The sequence below is a fragment of the Dreissena polymorpha genome, chromosome 3, assembly GCF_020536995.1.
Source record: "Dreissena polymorpha isolate Duluth1 chromosome 3, UMN_Dpol_1.0, whole genome shotgun sequence".
Classification (NCBI taxonomy): domain Eukaryota; kingdom Metazoa; phylum Mollusca; class Bivalvia; order Myida; family Dreissenidae; genus Dreissena; species Dreissena polymorpha.
In genome coordinates, this window is record NC_068357.1 from 99,281,598 (window position 1) to 99,296,808 (window position 15,211).

General features: G+C 33.9%; 2 protein-coding genes across 4 annotated transcripts in view; one reads left to right on the plus strand and one right to left on the minus strand.

The window, feature by feature from the left end:
- LOC127870707 (apoptosis-resistant E3 ubiquitin protein ligase 1-like) overlaps window positions 1-15,211 on the plus strand; it is a 132,970-nt gene that overhangs the window by 48,231 nt on the left and 69,528 nt on the right. Inside the window, exon 1 of one of the 3 annotated variants that reach the window (XM_052413136.1) lies at window positions 14,816-15,124. The exons of the other annotated variants lie outside the window; for them this stretch is intronic. Coding sequence (XP_052269096.1) covers window positions 14,947-15,124 — 178 coding nt within the window. The 5' untranslated portion in view covers window positions 14,816-14,946. Of the gene's footprint in view, window positions 1-14,815; window positions 15,125-15,211 lie in introns of those variants that run through there. 3 annotated transcript variants of the gene reach the window in all.
- On the minus strand, window positions 901-14,821 carry LOC127870714 (tubulin-specific chaperone E-like). The gene is made up of 13 exons (XM_052413152.1): window positions 14,654-14,821; window positions 13,464-13,586; window positions 13,004-13,088; window positions 11,334-11,531; window positions 10,521-10,709; window positions 9,780-9,882; window positions 9,160-9,332; window positions 7,967-8,093; window positions 7,446-7,595; window positions 4,666-4,819; window positions 4,000-4,065; window positions 2,620-2,768; window positions 901-2,180 (listed from the first exon to the last, which is right to left on the minus strand). The coding sequence occupies exons 2-13, from the start codon at window positions 13,573-13,575 to the stop codon at window positions 2,082-2,084; spliced, it is 1,605 nt and encodes a 534-aa protein (XP_052269112.1). The 5' UTR covers window positions 13,576-13,586; window positions 14,654-14,821; the 3' UTR covers window positions 901-2,081.

Sequence of the window (15,211 nt, forward strand, 5' to 3'; positions counted from 1 at the left end):
TACGATGCGAGTCTAAATGTAGTTTTCATGCAGATTCGTTCATACGACACAAAGCCACAATTTTGTTTTACGGATCATTTCGGCTTAGAGGACTGGGCGAGTCATGTAAAATATCGAATATAATATATATTTTGTATAAACAACTGATAGCCAGATGAGTTGTAGATAATTGGTCAGTTACCACATTTTAACTAACTCTTATGACCTGTTAATTCTTTTCAGCTCAATTCAACATGAAAAAGCCCATAATATCACATTAAGAGGTTTGAAATAAGTGAAGTTAGATTATAATCATTATTATTGGTTTCTCAATGTGAATTCTACACAACAAAGTTATTAATGTTTTTGCATATATAGAGAATTTGTGATGCAAAGTTTAATTTTCGTATATTTTAAACATGGATTGTTAAGCACGTGCACTGTATTTATTGCTCAAATTGTATTCGTTTTACCTCATATGTATACTTGAAACATAATATACGTTCTTTTCATATTTTCATTCGTGATCGATGGCGATTTTAATATTTAACGCAAATGCCATCGCCTGTTTTGTTTACATTAAGCTTTATTTTAGTATTCCGGAAACCATATTTTGAACATTAACAGTAACAGAGCAGGCCTTTCCCAAGGGCTTTTAAGCACAGGGGTGCAACAAAGCCTAATAAATAAGTAAGATAGCAATTGTGCCGGATATACCAAATCTGGGGGTACAAATGTGCGTTTATTTCCATATCAATGGCTTAAATGTACAACCCTTACTATTTAGTGCCTGTTTAAAGTCGGAAGTTATGTAGAAATTAAACAAAAATAATCAGATTGCCAACCAAGGGCCTTTGATCCTGTGCTTTTGCAAAATCCTGGGTAAATGCCCCCATATAATTCTTGTATAACTCTGTTGCCTCAGCTTTTCTGGACATTTATGGTTCTGCATGTATATACTTATCTGTATTGGATTACAAATCAAGTGAAACCATATCAACATGATTAATGATATTTAACTGATTTGTATGCATTTTTTAAATGGGGTTGAAAGTTTTTCCATAAAATCTACTTTCTGCACATTGTCCTTATAAAATATTTATGAACCCAAATTGTAAAGGCAGTGGCTAGCCGTACGGCTCTGTTCGTATAGCCTTTCCTATGGAGATTGTCTAGCCGTACGGCTGTTATGACACATAAATATATTGATTAATTATTGATCTACGTGAAGATTCCGAAATTTCTAGCCTTTAGACTGGCTCGTGTAGTCGTCGTCACAGAATTTAGACTCTGTTTTATGTTTCATCGGTTTAACTAAATATATTGTAGATTGCTATAACAAAGAAAGCAATCCTGTGTTAAGAGTATAAACACATTTCCAAGCGCAGTTGAACAAAATATGGAAATGCATTGATTGTCAGAGCTTTGTATGACATGCTTTAAACAAAACATATTGCAAAATCATGAAAAGTGACTTATGTTATTATATTTGAAGTTTATGACCTTTATTTATTCAACAAAAAAATGATGACCTTTGTCAATGAAACAATAACAAAAACTGCATTTGTGAAAGGCTATGCTCCCTATTGCATTTTGAAGTCACACAGCAGCTATATTCCAGTTTAAAACATCATGACGAAGTATGGTCCATTGCTTTTTCACAAAATTATGACACTTGGACAGTGTCTGAGAAAGTTTTGGAAAAAAATCCAGAAGTGTTATTTTTAATAAAATTCCTAAGTCAAAGGCCCATAACTTCGCCAATAATCAATGGACCCCGAACCAAACTCACACTTCATTTGTAAGTCATATAAGTAGACTCATGTACACAAAATCAGATAAATACATTTATCTGAAAGCATTACGTTACAAAGTCCTCTAGAAAAAAGTTATTATTAAGAAAAATTCGAAGTCCAAGGCCCATAACTTACATCTATATAAATTATTATACTATATACTTACAAAACAACTAGACAATTAAAATGTCACCTTGTTCTATGGCTTAACAGGACATAAACCAATTACACTTATTAAGTTGTTATTTCAGTATCACTATAACACAAGATTTTATATAATTAAATGATTAAAAATATCTTAAATTATCACAGCTTGACAATGATAGTGTCTCCTTGTTCTATGGCATAGTAGGACAGAAAGTGTTGATCGTTATCCATTTCATATTCCAACTGCTTGCCTTGTACCTGAAGAAAGCACGGTAACAATCTTTTAACTTATCATAGTAGTGATGATTACCCGGTAGCCCAAAATGCTGCATGTAGCCTTGAAAACAAAGCTGTACTTGCTTTACACCTCAAAAGGTCCAACACATGCAAGTTTGAATTTCGTACATTAAGTTATAAATAATTGCATAGAGTAATTTGTGTGACGAGTTTATGGCTACAGACTGACAGATGTCTATGGTGAATCAAGTATACCCCCTTCTAATTCATTGCAATAGTCTATTTCTTTAATATTAAATTTATCAAATCTACAGCTCACATTCTCAAGGAATCTGATTAGTTTATAATGTATTTAGGTAAAGTTTAAGACTAAGTTTCAAAAATCAATTTTTTCCAACAAATGCTTAAATTTTCTCAGTTTGCTTAGAGCATTTTGATTACTAAAGACTGACGTTTATACCTTTTGACTTGTGTAGAAGAGCTTTATCTCAGAGTCAATTTTGAACACCCTGAATATCAGGGCCTTCAACTTTCCAACTGTCATTGTTGAGGGTAATTTCTTCTCCAGCGCTTGGCTCTCTGGCAAACCTGGGCAGATGATCTTCACAGCTTATATGGAACAAATATATATTATTAATTAACATAATTAATTTATAATTATAACAAGGGCTGTTTGTAAAACATGCATGCCCCCCATATGGGCTCTAAGTTGTAGTGACAGCCATTTTGTAAATATGTTTTTTGTCACTGTGACCTTGACCTTTGACCTAGTGACCTGAAAATCAATAGGGGTCATCTGCGAGTCATGATCAATGTACCTATGAAGTTTCATGATCCTAGCCATAAGCTTTCCCGAGTTATCATCAGGAAACCATTTTACTATTTCGGGTCACTGTGACCTTGACCTTTGACCTAGTGACCTGAAAATCAATAGGGGTCATCTGCGAGTCATGATCAATGTACCTATGAAGTTTCATGATCCTAGGCATAAGCGTTCTTGAGTTATCATCCGGAAACCATTTTACTATTTCGGGTCACCATGACCTTGACCTTTGACCTAGTGACCTGAAAATCAATAGGGGTCATCTGCTAGTCATGATCAATCTACCGATCAAGTTTCATGATCCTAGGCATGAGGGTTCTTGAATTATCATCCGGAAACCATTTTACTATTTCGGGTCACCGTGACCTTGACCTTTGACCTAGTGACCTGAAATCAATAGGGGTCATCTGCTAGTCATGATCAATCTACCTATGAAGTTTCATGATCCTAGGCATAAGCGTTCTTGAATTATCATCCGGAAACCATTTTACTATTTCGGGTCACAGTGACCTTGACCTTTGACCTAGTGACCTCAAAATCAATAGGGGTCATCTGTGAGTCATGAGTCAATGTACCTATGAAGTTTCATGATCCTAGGCCTAAGCGTTCTTGAGTTATCGTCTGACAACCACTTGGTGGACGGACCGACCGACAGACCGACCGACCGACAGACCGACATGAGCAAAGCAATATACCCCCTCTTCTTCGAAGGGGGGCATAAAAATATATTTATTGGTAATAAATAATAAATTATTTTAAACCTATGTTAAAATTTTATATTTTGTATTTTGAATATGTACAAAAAAGACAACGCTAAAATACACTAAAATGTAATAAAAAAATGTTACTTTCTTTTACATATAACTGACTATAGAGAACATGTTAAGCTCAATAAATTATTCTTAAGTTTTTTGTAAAGTTATTCTGCAAAACAGATTATAAATAATAAGGAAAACTAAATCCGGCCCAACATCCCTTGCTGACAATTTCATATAAACAAAAGAATATAAACTTTACCGAGCAGGCTGCTTTTAAGAGTTGTGGCCTGCTGTTTCATCTCAGAGTCCTCGGGGGCGCCCCAGACTGCAATACAAATCATAGGAGCCTTTCTCTGGGAAATAAGGGCTTAATGCATGTGAGTAAAATATTGTCCCAGATTAGCCAGTGCAGTTCTACTTGAAAAACATACAAGGACAACATGATTATGTACAACACTTATGCTTTAAAGATAAGTGGCCGAAAAAGATGTAATTTTGCCATTTTCATGCCATCACAAAACATTTCAAAAATGTATTTGATTATTAATTTCACTGAAAATATTTCAGTGCAAAAAGCTTTCTTGAACACAGTCGTTTCCAACTAAAGTGATAATTTAAGGTCTCATAATTATTTTCTCAAGAACATTTTAATCTCAGAAGCTTTTAAGTTGTAAAAAATATTCTTATCTAATTAATCTGACTTTAGTCAATTAGTAAAATTTAATTGCTTAAAAAGAAAGAAAAATCCATAGAGAAATATTCATTTTGCAACAACTTAGTCTTCATTAAACCCCACATACCAGTAATATTTTAATTAAAAAAAATTATTGCAAAAAGGTAAATTTGACTAAGAGAATTTTGAGCCAATTAAAACCTTGCATAACTGAAGACATCTGCCATATATTCAGTAACCGTCAATGCCTACTTTTCACAAGGTCGTTGAATCTCGGGTGCTCCTGTAGGAATTCTGGTGTAGGCTTATTCAGGTTGGGGTCCTGGTTCCCTCCAGCTTTCACCCATTCCGGCCCAAACCTCTTCAAGTAGTCTATCTCTGCTCCCTTCCTCTCCTCACTACTCACCTGTAGTATGGAGAGTCTGAAGTTTAGATTTTAACTTAACCCTTTACCACTTAGATATGTATTTTTATGCATTTGTAGTCCCTAAGAAAGTTTAATTTGAATTCAAGTTTGAAAGGCTTCATTTCCAACCTTTAGGTAACTGATGAGCAGCAAACAGCATAAAACCTGAACAGACTGCGAGTTACTCACAGGCTGTTCTGGTTTTGTGCTGTTTGCAAATAGCATTTTCACTTTGCTTCTGAAGTTTGCATTTTAAGTTAACAGATTTGTAAGTCGGGATGAGCCATGAATGCCATTGGATGATAACCTGAGATCATTTCATTCAAGCTCAATCTTTAAACTCAAGCTTGATCATTTGAATCAGGCTAAAGGTTTTGGGGACATTTTTTAAATTTTTAATAGGTTAATAACCTAAATGTCAGAGTATAGTTCTACCTAATAATAATGTTACAATAAAGAACAAATAATAAAATTCATATATTATATATATGAAGCAACAAATATGGAGAAAGTAAAGCAGACTTTGCCCACTACAGCTGTGAGAAACAGATTTGTAATCATGACATTACTTTCATATTATGCAATGAGTACATACATGTGACACACGATAAATTCATACATAATGTTTCATCTGAAATTCATGGATTGTCCTTTAAACTGTGCCACTTAAACAAATATTTGATTTATACAACCACAAATGAAATCATAACATGATGCTGAGTTCAATATACATGTACAATCATTTACCTGTAGCAAGGATTGTCAGTATAAATTCAATGATCTAAGTCAAAAAGAAGGTCAATGTCCATGTGAAAATGAGGTAAGGTAATATCGGTGTGTAAATAGTGTTCAAAGACGTCATCTATTAAAGTAGAAAGCATTATTGACGTTAGACAAAACACCTTATCTAGAATTGGCATTGATAAAGCATGAAAAATGGATGCATAGAAAGCACTGATTCCAGAATAATCTTTATTCCAGCCAGAAAATCTGTTGATTAATATCAGCTCTTGCTCTGACAATGAAACTTCAATTATCAGACTTAAACACACAACTTATTATCAACCAAAAATAGGAAATGTGTCCATAATAATTATACAGACGCCCCAACATTCATTTTTTGTCTTAAAACTCTACTTATGAAAAAAAAGCTACAGTCGATTGGTGTATAACGGATAGCTAAGGACTTCGAGTCTCATTTCAACGTAAACACCATGCATTCAGTAATTAAACCATTAAACCTAGATAGACACATGTCTTTCCAATTGAAACATGCCAGCAGTTTTAAATTTCCAAAAAAGATTATTTGTTTACAGCGCGAATTTCATGGTACACTGATTCAGCCATTACCGGATCGCTTAGGACTTTATCGGATTTCATGTGTATCGTGTTATTTTTTTTAATTTGACACAGCATTTGTATAAAATAATTGTAATATATGTACATTTTCCAGAAAGGAAATTCATTTCTGCGTTTAATAAGACCAAGTTCATGGAAATCGCTGCACAATTGATGAAGTAATGGCTGTTCAAAGCGATGCACCCTATATTCGGGTCATTTTGAGTTGAATCTATATATAGATTAGATAGGGAAAAATGTTTTCAGAGAAATCGATTTTTCGTTATAATTTGATTATTTTTCATTAAAAATGATGTTTTCACTTATTAATATCATAGCCACATGCTAACCACATGTGTATTGGACAACTTCAATTGAGTTTATAGTTATTTTGAGACAATCCCCACATTCCTGAATATGGGTCACCACATGTCCGTTATTCACTAAATCCCGAGTTGCAGCTTTCATGCTTATTTTATATGGTACGCATCAATCTGGTTTCTGAGCATTCTTACTTTTGTAAAGGACACATAATACTAAAATATTACATCAATGAACATTATGTTTAGCTAACAAAATCTGCAAAATTCAAGAAACCATTCGTCTGCACTTTTCCTGTAGTCACAAAAACGGTGCGTACATACCGGTAACGTGACCTTATTTTGCTTTCGAAAAAAGAAACAGTTGTAAACATTGACACACATCAACAAAAACATGAATCGACTTAACAATGAAAGGCTTTTTGTTTTCAATTCATAGAAAACTATAAATCTTAACATAAATAAAAGTATTTTGCAAAAAACGTTTAAGCTATCCGTTACTCACTAAAGTCCGCTATACACCAAACAACTGTATTTTATGGTGGAAATTCAATTAAATCTTTTGATCTCTAAATGTGATCTTGACCTTTGAGGGAGGGGGTCAAGTGTTACATGTGACACATGAGCTTGTGACGGCGGTCATTTACAGTAATTTATTTCAAAATCTATCCAAATATGGAAATGTTATGGTTGAGACAGTAAGGTTCAAACTGTTTATGACAAAACTAGACCTTTCAGCTCTAAATGGTGCCTTGACCTTTGAGATTGGGAAAATGGTGTAATAGGCAACATGTTGTAAAGTTCATTAAAAATCCATCATAATACAGCAAAGATGTACAAACATACATAATGACAGACAGAGAGAGAGAGATTTATGCTGTCTTCTTCAGAAACTATTTCAAATTTAAAATGTATTATGGAAAATATGGTTTCAAAGATATATTTATGAAAAGACATAAGACCCGTACCTCTGTGCGGTTACACATTTTCAGATGCTGGAGTCTAGCAATCAAGAGCTGCCTTACAGTCTGCGGTGTAGCCAACTCCATGAGTGGATTGGACTTGATTCGTAACTCCTCCAGACAGGCCAGCTTGTTCAGTTCATTGATGCTTTGCCACTGTTAGACATGTACATAAGGTGACTTTTTATTAAATGTTTCGGGAAATGCCTTATGATGATCTTGGTCAGTCTTCTTTAATGAGAAATTGAAACTCAAATTAGAAAATTCAGATCAAATTTATTAAGTGAAAAAAGTTATTAAAATATGTTAAACACCTTAGTTTCTAAGCAACTTTAAAGAACATTTTATTGTAAAAGAACTGATACATAATTGACTTAAGATACCTAGGAAATGTAATAAATGTTCTTCAGTTTTCCCTATGATGCTGTCAAAAAAATAAGTCCTGTTCCTCCGGTGTCTTCTACCTACACAAAACAAGCACAACCGTTGTAGTCACATACTGTAAATATAAAAATGTATATATATACCTCACTAATCTGGTTCCTGGTGATTGTCAGACACCGTAAACTAGGGAACATGTCAGTGGAAGATGGACCATTGCTGTCGAAGTAGATGTGTGATATCTTGTTCTCACTGAGTATCAATGTGTGCAGTCTGTAACAGGGAATAGGAGCTTGCAAATGTCTTCATATGTGTTTGCCGTTACACTTAAATTTCATGTAAGTTGCATTACTTCTATAAAGATTAAGTTAAAATACCCATGTAAGAGTTCTTTCAGTAACTTGAATACAAACATATATAGCAACATGACAAACATATCATATTTTAAACTAAACATATATATAATGTTTTTTTCGCTGATATCATGATACTAAAACATTAATTTTTGTAAATGTTTCATATATAAATCATGGACAGGGTATTATCTGTATAACTGAGTCATTGCTTTTCTTCAGGATCAAATATCTTAACACACTGTAAAATTTCTTACTACTTTGACTCTTTATTTAAATACATAATAATGACATACACAAGTCTAAACAAACTCTCCTTTAATCTCTATAAAAAAATAATTTTAACAAATAGTCTGATTTTTATCAGTCAAAGTTTGTTAACAAAAAATGTTACACAGGCACTAATGACCCCATACCACATGTTTGGAAACAGGACTATATTTCAGCAAACACAAGTTGCAGTCACAATATGTCTCTTTAAGATAATCTACACATTCAGTTAATGAAAAAGTGAAAGTCTGAGCAAGAATCACACAGTACTTAAATGGGGGGGACGGGGGGTCAGGTGAGTGTGTTGATAGTTTTCAAAGACATCATCCATGCAAGTATCAAAACTTTGTTCGAAGCATTAGTGATTTCAGACACAACCCACTATTTTGGGTTTTCCAAGAATTAGGACCGTCTCAATAAGTCTCAAGCCCAAAAGCAGGTGAATGTCAGGGTCAAAAAGAGCTACAGAAGATGTGTGTTGAAAGTGTTCATAAACAACATCTCAACAAGTATCGAAGCTTTGTATGAAGTATTATTGATTTTATACAAAGCAGGTCATTTTGGGTTAATGTCATTCTAACAAACAGACAAACAAACAAATGAACAGACAGAAAAGACCAATCAATATGTATCCCACATCAAAAGATGCCAAGCCCATAAAAACTTCCACATGAAAACATTACGAGACGAACTTTAAATATAGACCATACTCTTACAGTGGAAGACTTCCCAGACAGAATAACTGTGACCAGTCTGTCAGGCAGTTGGACTCCAGGTTAACCAGTCTGATGTTGCCTAGGTGATTCTCCAAGGGAGACAATTCTGTTATTTTGTTGAAACAGGCATGGATCTGCTCAAGTTTAGTGAACATTTCTGAGCAACACAACACCTGAAATGGGAGAATATTGAGTTTGACAGAATTTCCATACATGATGCATGATACATTGTTTGGAAAGACATGTTAGTGAAATTCTTAGTTGAAAAAGGGACATCACCATCAAAATTATACATGCACAACTTCATATTGTGAGGGAACCATTCATGCAAGTGTTAAATCAAGTTGCAAGAGTTCTAAGTAGAAAAGTTTCATAACTTTTGCAATTTCAAACATAGGATGATTTGTTTTTCATTAGGAACTTCATATAATAATAAAGGAAAAATGCAATAAAGTTTGACTGTTGCACATTAAGAAAACATAGGAGAATCTTGTTGGATCTGGTTTGATCTATGGTCAGACAAACAGACAGAAATACAGAAAAACAGACACCTGTGGTTAATTCATCTATACATTATGCATTGTAATTTGTTTCAAGGGGTATGATTGTAAGTGACTCACCTCCTTCCACGTTAAATCCATTCTGTTGAGGAAGAGCACTTTAATGTGGGAGAAACTGTCCACAAGACTCGAAGTTTGCTCTGGCATCAGGAGTTTATTTTCACTGGAAATAAAAGAACAAGAGATTTATAGATTCAAACTTCTGGATTTGAGAAATTATAGATCTCAAAGTATACTTATATTAATTATATTAAAAGCAAAATGAAAATGATGAATTTGTCATCAAATCAGTAAATGCATTATAAACATGCACTTATCAAATAAAAACATGTACCATTAATTTTGTCACATGTTAGCATTCTCTACTGTATTTTAACATGTACCACCTTTATATTGATTATTTTCTTTCTTATGAGAAACTTACGGTACCTTTTATTTGCACTAAATCGCACTTCTAACACAGCATTTCTATAATTGTGATTTTTTTTAAATCGGCTTAAGATTAAAATGTGGGGTGTGTCTTTTTAACCATGTTACACAATTAAATGTCATGGTGACATGTGACACTTATAGTTTGTGCATGATTTGAAAAGACTTTAACAGAGGATCATCCAAGGATTATTTCTGTTAAGTTTCATGAAAATCTGCCCGGCAGTTAGGGAGGAGATGTTGACTGAATAAAAGTTCATGCACTACTGTTGGTATATAACAAACAAAAGGTGATACCCAAAAGCTCACCTTTGCTTTGTGAGCACAGGTCATCTAAAAAGAAACAAAACTGGTTGCAGCAATTATAATTACCTAACATTCAACGACTTCAGCTTTTTTAACTGCTTGACTATTTCTGCCACCTGTCCCCATGACATCATAAGGTTCTGTGACAGGTCAAGGTCAACAATAGAGGGAACCAGTGCAGAAAGGTCGTCAGTGGGCAGTGTGCCGTTGACCAGCATCCCTCGAAGTGCAACCTCCTTAAGGTCCTCAAGTTTGCTACAAATTTGGGAGAAAAAACGACACATAAAATTGTTCCCAAATTCATGATTACATGACCACATTTGTTGAAGTAAACTAGTTCACTTTACTCAAGATAGTGTACTGGTCTACTAATGAATTATATAAACTTAAATATTTAATCATAGTTACATTTTTCCATTAACACCTCTTTAATTTATATGCCATCAGAATATTCAAATAAACAATGTAAAAATCAACACCATTTGTGTTTCACATTACTATATAAATAAAGAATGGCAGGGTTAGGCATTGATGCATCTGAGTGTATGATGGTACATTTTTTAAATATGATTAAAGTCTCATTCTGGATTAACGCTGCACCAGCTGACCTGCCATGACCCTTTCCACACATGCATCAGGGCAAGTTTACCAATGATACATTTATGCCTCCCTCTGCAAAAATGGGGCTTAATGCGTGTTAATAACGTGTCGTCCAAGAATAACCTTTGCAGTATGCACAGACTGATAAGGGAAGACACTTTTTGCTTTAATTTTTTTTCATTTAAAGAAAGTATCTTTCTGGCATAAATCCATTTTAAGTGGAAAGTGTCGTCCCTGATAAGCCTGTGTGGACTTCACACTTTAAGCATAGTATGCTACCTCTGTTGGTCATTCACTTTTCTCGCCCCCACCATCTCAACCACAGTCTGTTGATTGGGCCCCAACACAAACAGTTCATCAGTTATCACGCCTGCATTCTCATCCTCAATCTTCCCGTAACGATCATGGACCGCACTCATGAACGAGACACCAAAGTTTGCTTTCTTAGGCCGTATAAACGAGCCTGATTTTGGGTGTCTGTAAAAAGGATTATGAGTCATTTATTTGCAGATCATGTACACAGTAAATATAAAGCAAATAATTAACCAAGTAATATATAAGTTTTTTTAAACCATGGCAATATCATATAATGCAAAGTATAAGGTCATTTACATAATTTTATCACCATATGCCTGTAATTATAAAACAAAATGGTATGCCTCAAAGTAAAAGTGCTCCATACAGTATAACAATATATGGCATGAAATTGAGATATCTTAGTTTTATTTAAATTACCAGTACTTGCAAGCTAAATTTCTTTTTTGTAAACAATTTCTATGTACAGGTATTAAACAGTGTAAATTGTTTAAATGTACAGCCCAAGAAAAAATCAACACAACACTTGGTTTCTGTTTAAATAATTACACTCTACAATTTTGATTCTGATCGAAGCACCGCTCAAGCATATACTTCAAATCCACACTATTAAAGGGGCCTTTTCACAGATTTTGGCATGTTTTGAAATTTGTCATTAAATGCTTTATATTGATAAATGTAAACATTAAATTTTAAAAGCTCCAGTAAAAAATCAAAAATAAAATTTAAAAAAGGAAAAAAAAGTAGCCCGCAGCAGTGCTCGAACCAGTGACCCCCGGAATCCTGAAGTAAAAACGCATTAGCCAACTGAGCTATCCTGCCAAGCATACATAAGATGCGTATTTTATATGTTATATAAGCAATCTTCGTAGTTTCACAAATTTAAACGACAATAACAAAACTCTCCAAATTATTCAATAATTTTTAGGTTTTTAAAACGTCAAAAGATGCATATAATGGCTATATTAGACCATGGCAAATGTTCAGTAATACTGTTTCTTCCTAAATATCATAACTAAACCGAAAATTTGCGAATCGGAAACAACTTTTTAAATTTTGTCAATTTACCAAACCGTGAAAAGATCCCTTTAATTATACCTTTTATTATTGAAATTGACACATTAAGGATCTCCAAAGGTACATGTACAGGGTGCTGCCCTGTGACTATTCCTTATACATGTATTTAAATAAATCTAGGCAGTTAGTTTTTAAGTTCAATCAGTATTATAGGGATGTACACGAGTAGTACATTCATTTTAATATTTGCAACAATATACTTGTATAAAAAACAATAAAATTCCAACATATGTCCACACAGACAAGAGGAGGAGGGAGGTTACCAAAAAGGAGCAGGGCGCAGCACCCTGATTTTTCCCCTCCAGATCTATCCCTAAAGTTGAACACTAAATACACTTCAGATCTGCTATATTTACAAGCACTCATTATATATGCCTTGAACTAGAGCATATTGATTACACTTGTACACTTCATTTGTAAAAACAGAAATGTACATAACGCAATGCATTGCATCCCGTGCAAATTTTGCAGTCATTTTTTATTCCTATTTTATTTATTTTGGAATTTATACCCATGCATGCAAGGGTCAGGTGTCTATAACACGGTGCATGTCAAACCTTGTAGTGTAGTAAGTATGTCCCTCGTGAGTGCCATTGTGTTTACCTCGATCTGGCTCATCCCATTCTACACCTAGCCAAACACCTGAAAAACAACACCAACAAAACAATTGCTGTTCACACTACATCTTTGGCCATTATATTTTCTTTAAAAATATATTAACAATAAGAAACATGAATAAGTTTGGAAAGTTAACTCCATTATTATGTTTTCTTCATTTAGATTGACATCAAACTGAAGGAAATTTACCAGACCGTGTTTTCATAAAATCAGATACATTCATGTTTGCTGCAGGACGTCCTTTGCTGCACTACCTATTTCATGTCATGAAGATTTATGTAAGTTTTCATTTCTAAATGTTACTCATGAAACCAAACTGTTCACTTTAATCTTCAATAATGCAAAAAATCGATTGTGCACAAATATATGCACTTGAAGCAATTAGATCTTTTAATATACCTTTTGTAGGTGGCACATCACCAATGAATCTCAGTGTTGCTAAGTAACCATCACAAGCCAATCTGTCCCCAATAACTGCATTGACAACTTCATCAGACTGCTGGTCTTTCATACTACCAGTAGCTGATAATGAAAATCAGACAGACAAATCAACTGAACATTTTTCACAGAAATACAGAAACACTGCCAAAAAAAACTGAGTTATACCTCAGTCACAAATAGAGACCAATCACCTTTTGATCAGAGGACAACGTATTTTTACGCTTTGACATTCAGAGAAGGCAATTTTCCTGTTATACCTGGGCTTTATTTTGGGCTTTATTTGGCCTTGCTATCTAGGGGTTTGAATTAGGTGTAATGGTAAGGCAAGCAGGTAAGCCTTTACCAGTGCCTCCAAGTTTGTTGACAAACAGGTTGAGGTCAAATGAACTCTAGGCCGAATAAGCCAACATCCTTTGGAGTGTTTCACATACAACTTAAACAAAATCATTCAAATTGATTGCACATTACCTTTAGTGTAACAACGGAATATTGCCACGGTTATGTATGTTTGAGTTAAACATTCATCTTACAATTGCATTTAAAGGGATCTTTTCACGGTTTGGTAAATTGAAAAAAGTTGTTTCAGATTCGCAAATTTTCGGTTTTGTTATATTTGTGAGGAAACAGTATTACTGAACATTTGCCATGGTCTAATATAGCCATTATATGCTTCTTTTGACGATTTAAAAAACCTAAAAATTATAAAGCGTTGCAACGCGAAACGATTGAATAATTTGGAGAGTTCTGTTGTTGTCGTTTAAATTTGTAAAACTACGAAGATTGCTTATATAACGTATAAAATACGCGTATTATGTATGCTTGGCAGGATAGCTCAGTTGGCTAATGCGTTTTTACTTCAGGTTTCCGGAGGTCACTGGTTCGAGCCCTGCCGCGGGCTACTTTTTTTTCCTTGTTTAAATTTTATATTTGATTTTTTACTGGAGCTTTTAAAATTTCATGTTTACATTTATCAATATAAAGCATTTAATGACAAACTTCAAAACATGCCAAAATCTGTGAAAAGGCCCCTTTAAATCCAAATAGACAGACTGACTAAAAGTATAAGAAATTAGATTCTAGAATGAAACAGCGCGAATTTGTGTGATAAACTTGTTTATGTTTTCGTTCCCGCTTTACATTATGCTTACCAATATATTATTGTATTATTACACTTGTGTATTGTCGATGCAGTATTATTTGAGTGGTTACTTCTATGATAATTCTTGACTAATTGATATTTTCTTTTTTAATGAGCATTAAATGAGTGAGTTTAATCTTCTCTTCCCAGACGTTTGCATTTTCTTCTCCTATTTCAAAAGCTTTTCAATAACCAAGATGATCCTGTTTACCTTAGTGTTTTCATAATAAACCAATGTTTACAATTTATTTTAAGAGATGATTTAATAATTTTTAAATATATGGCATAAGCATTTAATCCGATATGGATGGAAATGACAGCACCAGACGAATTGCTGGGACAGGAATAATTATAGTTGTAATATGTGTCTCCATTGTGATCATTCAATCAGAAAGAAGTGCTGCCACTACTGACAGACAGTTCTCAGATTGGATCAATAGAAATGACCTTGCTGAATTTCGTACATTTTTGTATGAAAATGGTATATGAAAAAGTTTTTTGCCCATATTACAAGTTCACTCAAGTTTTCAATAATTCTTAAGAATAAGTCACAATGTTTTGAGGACGG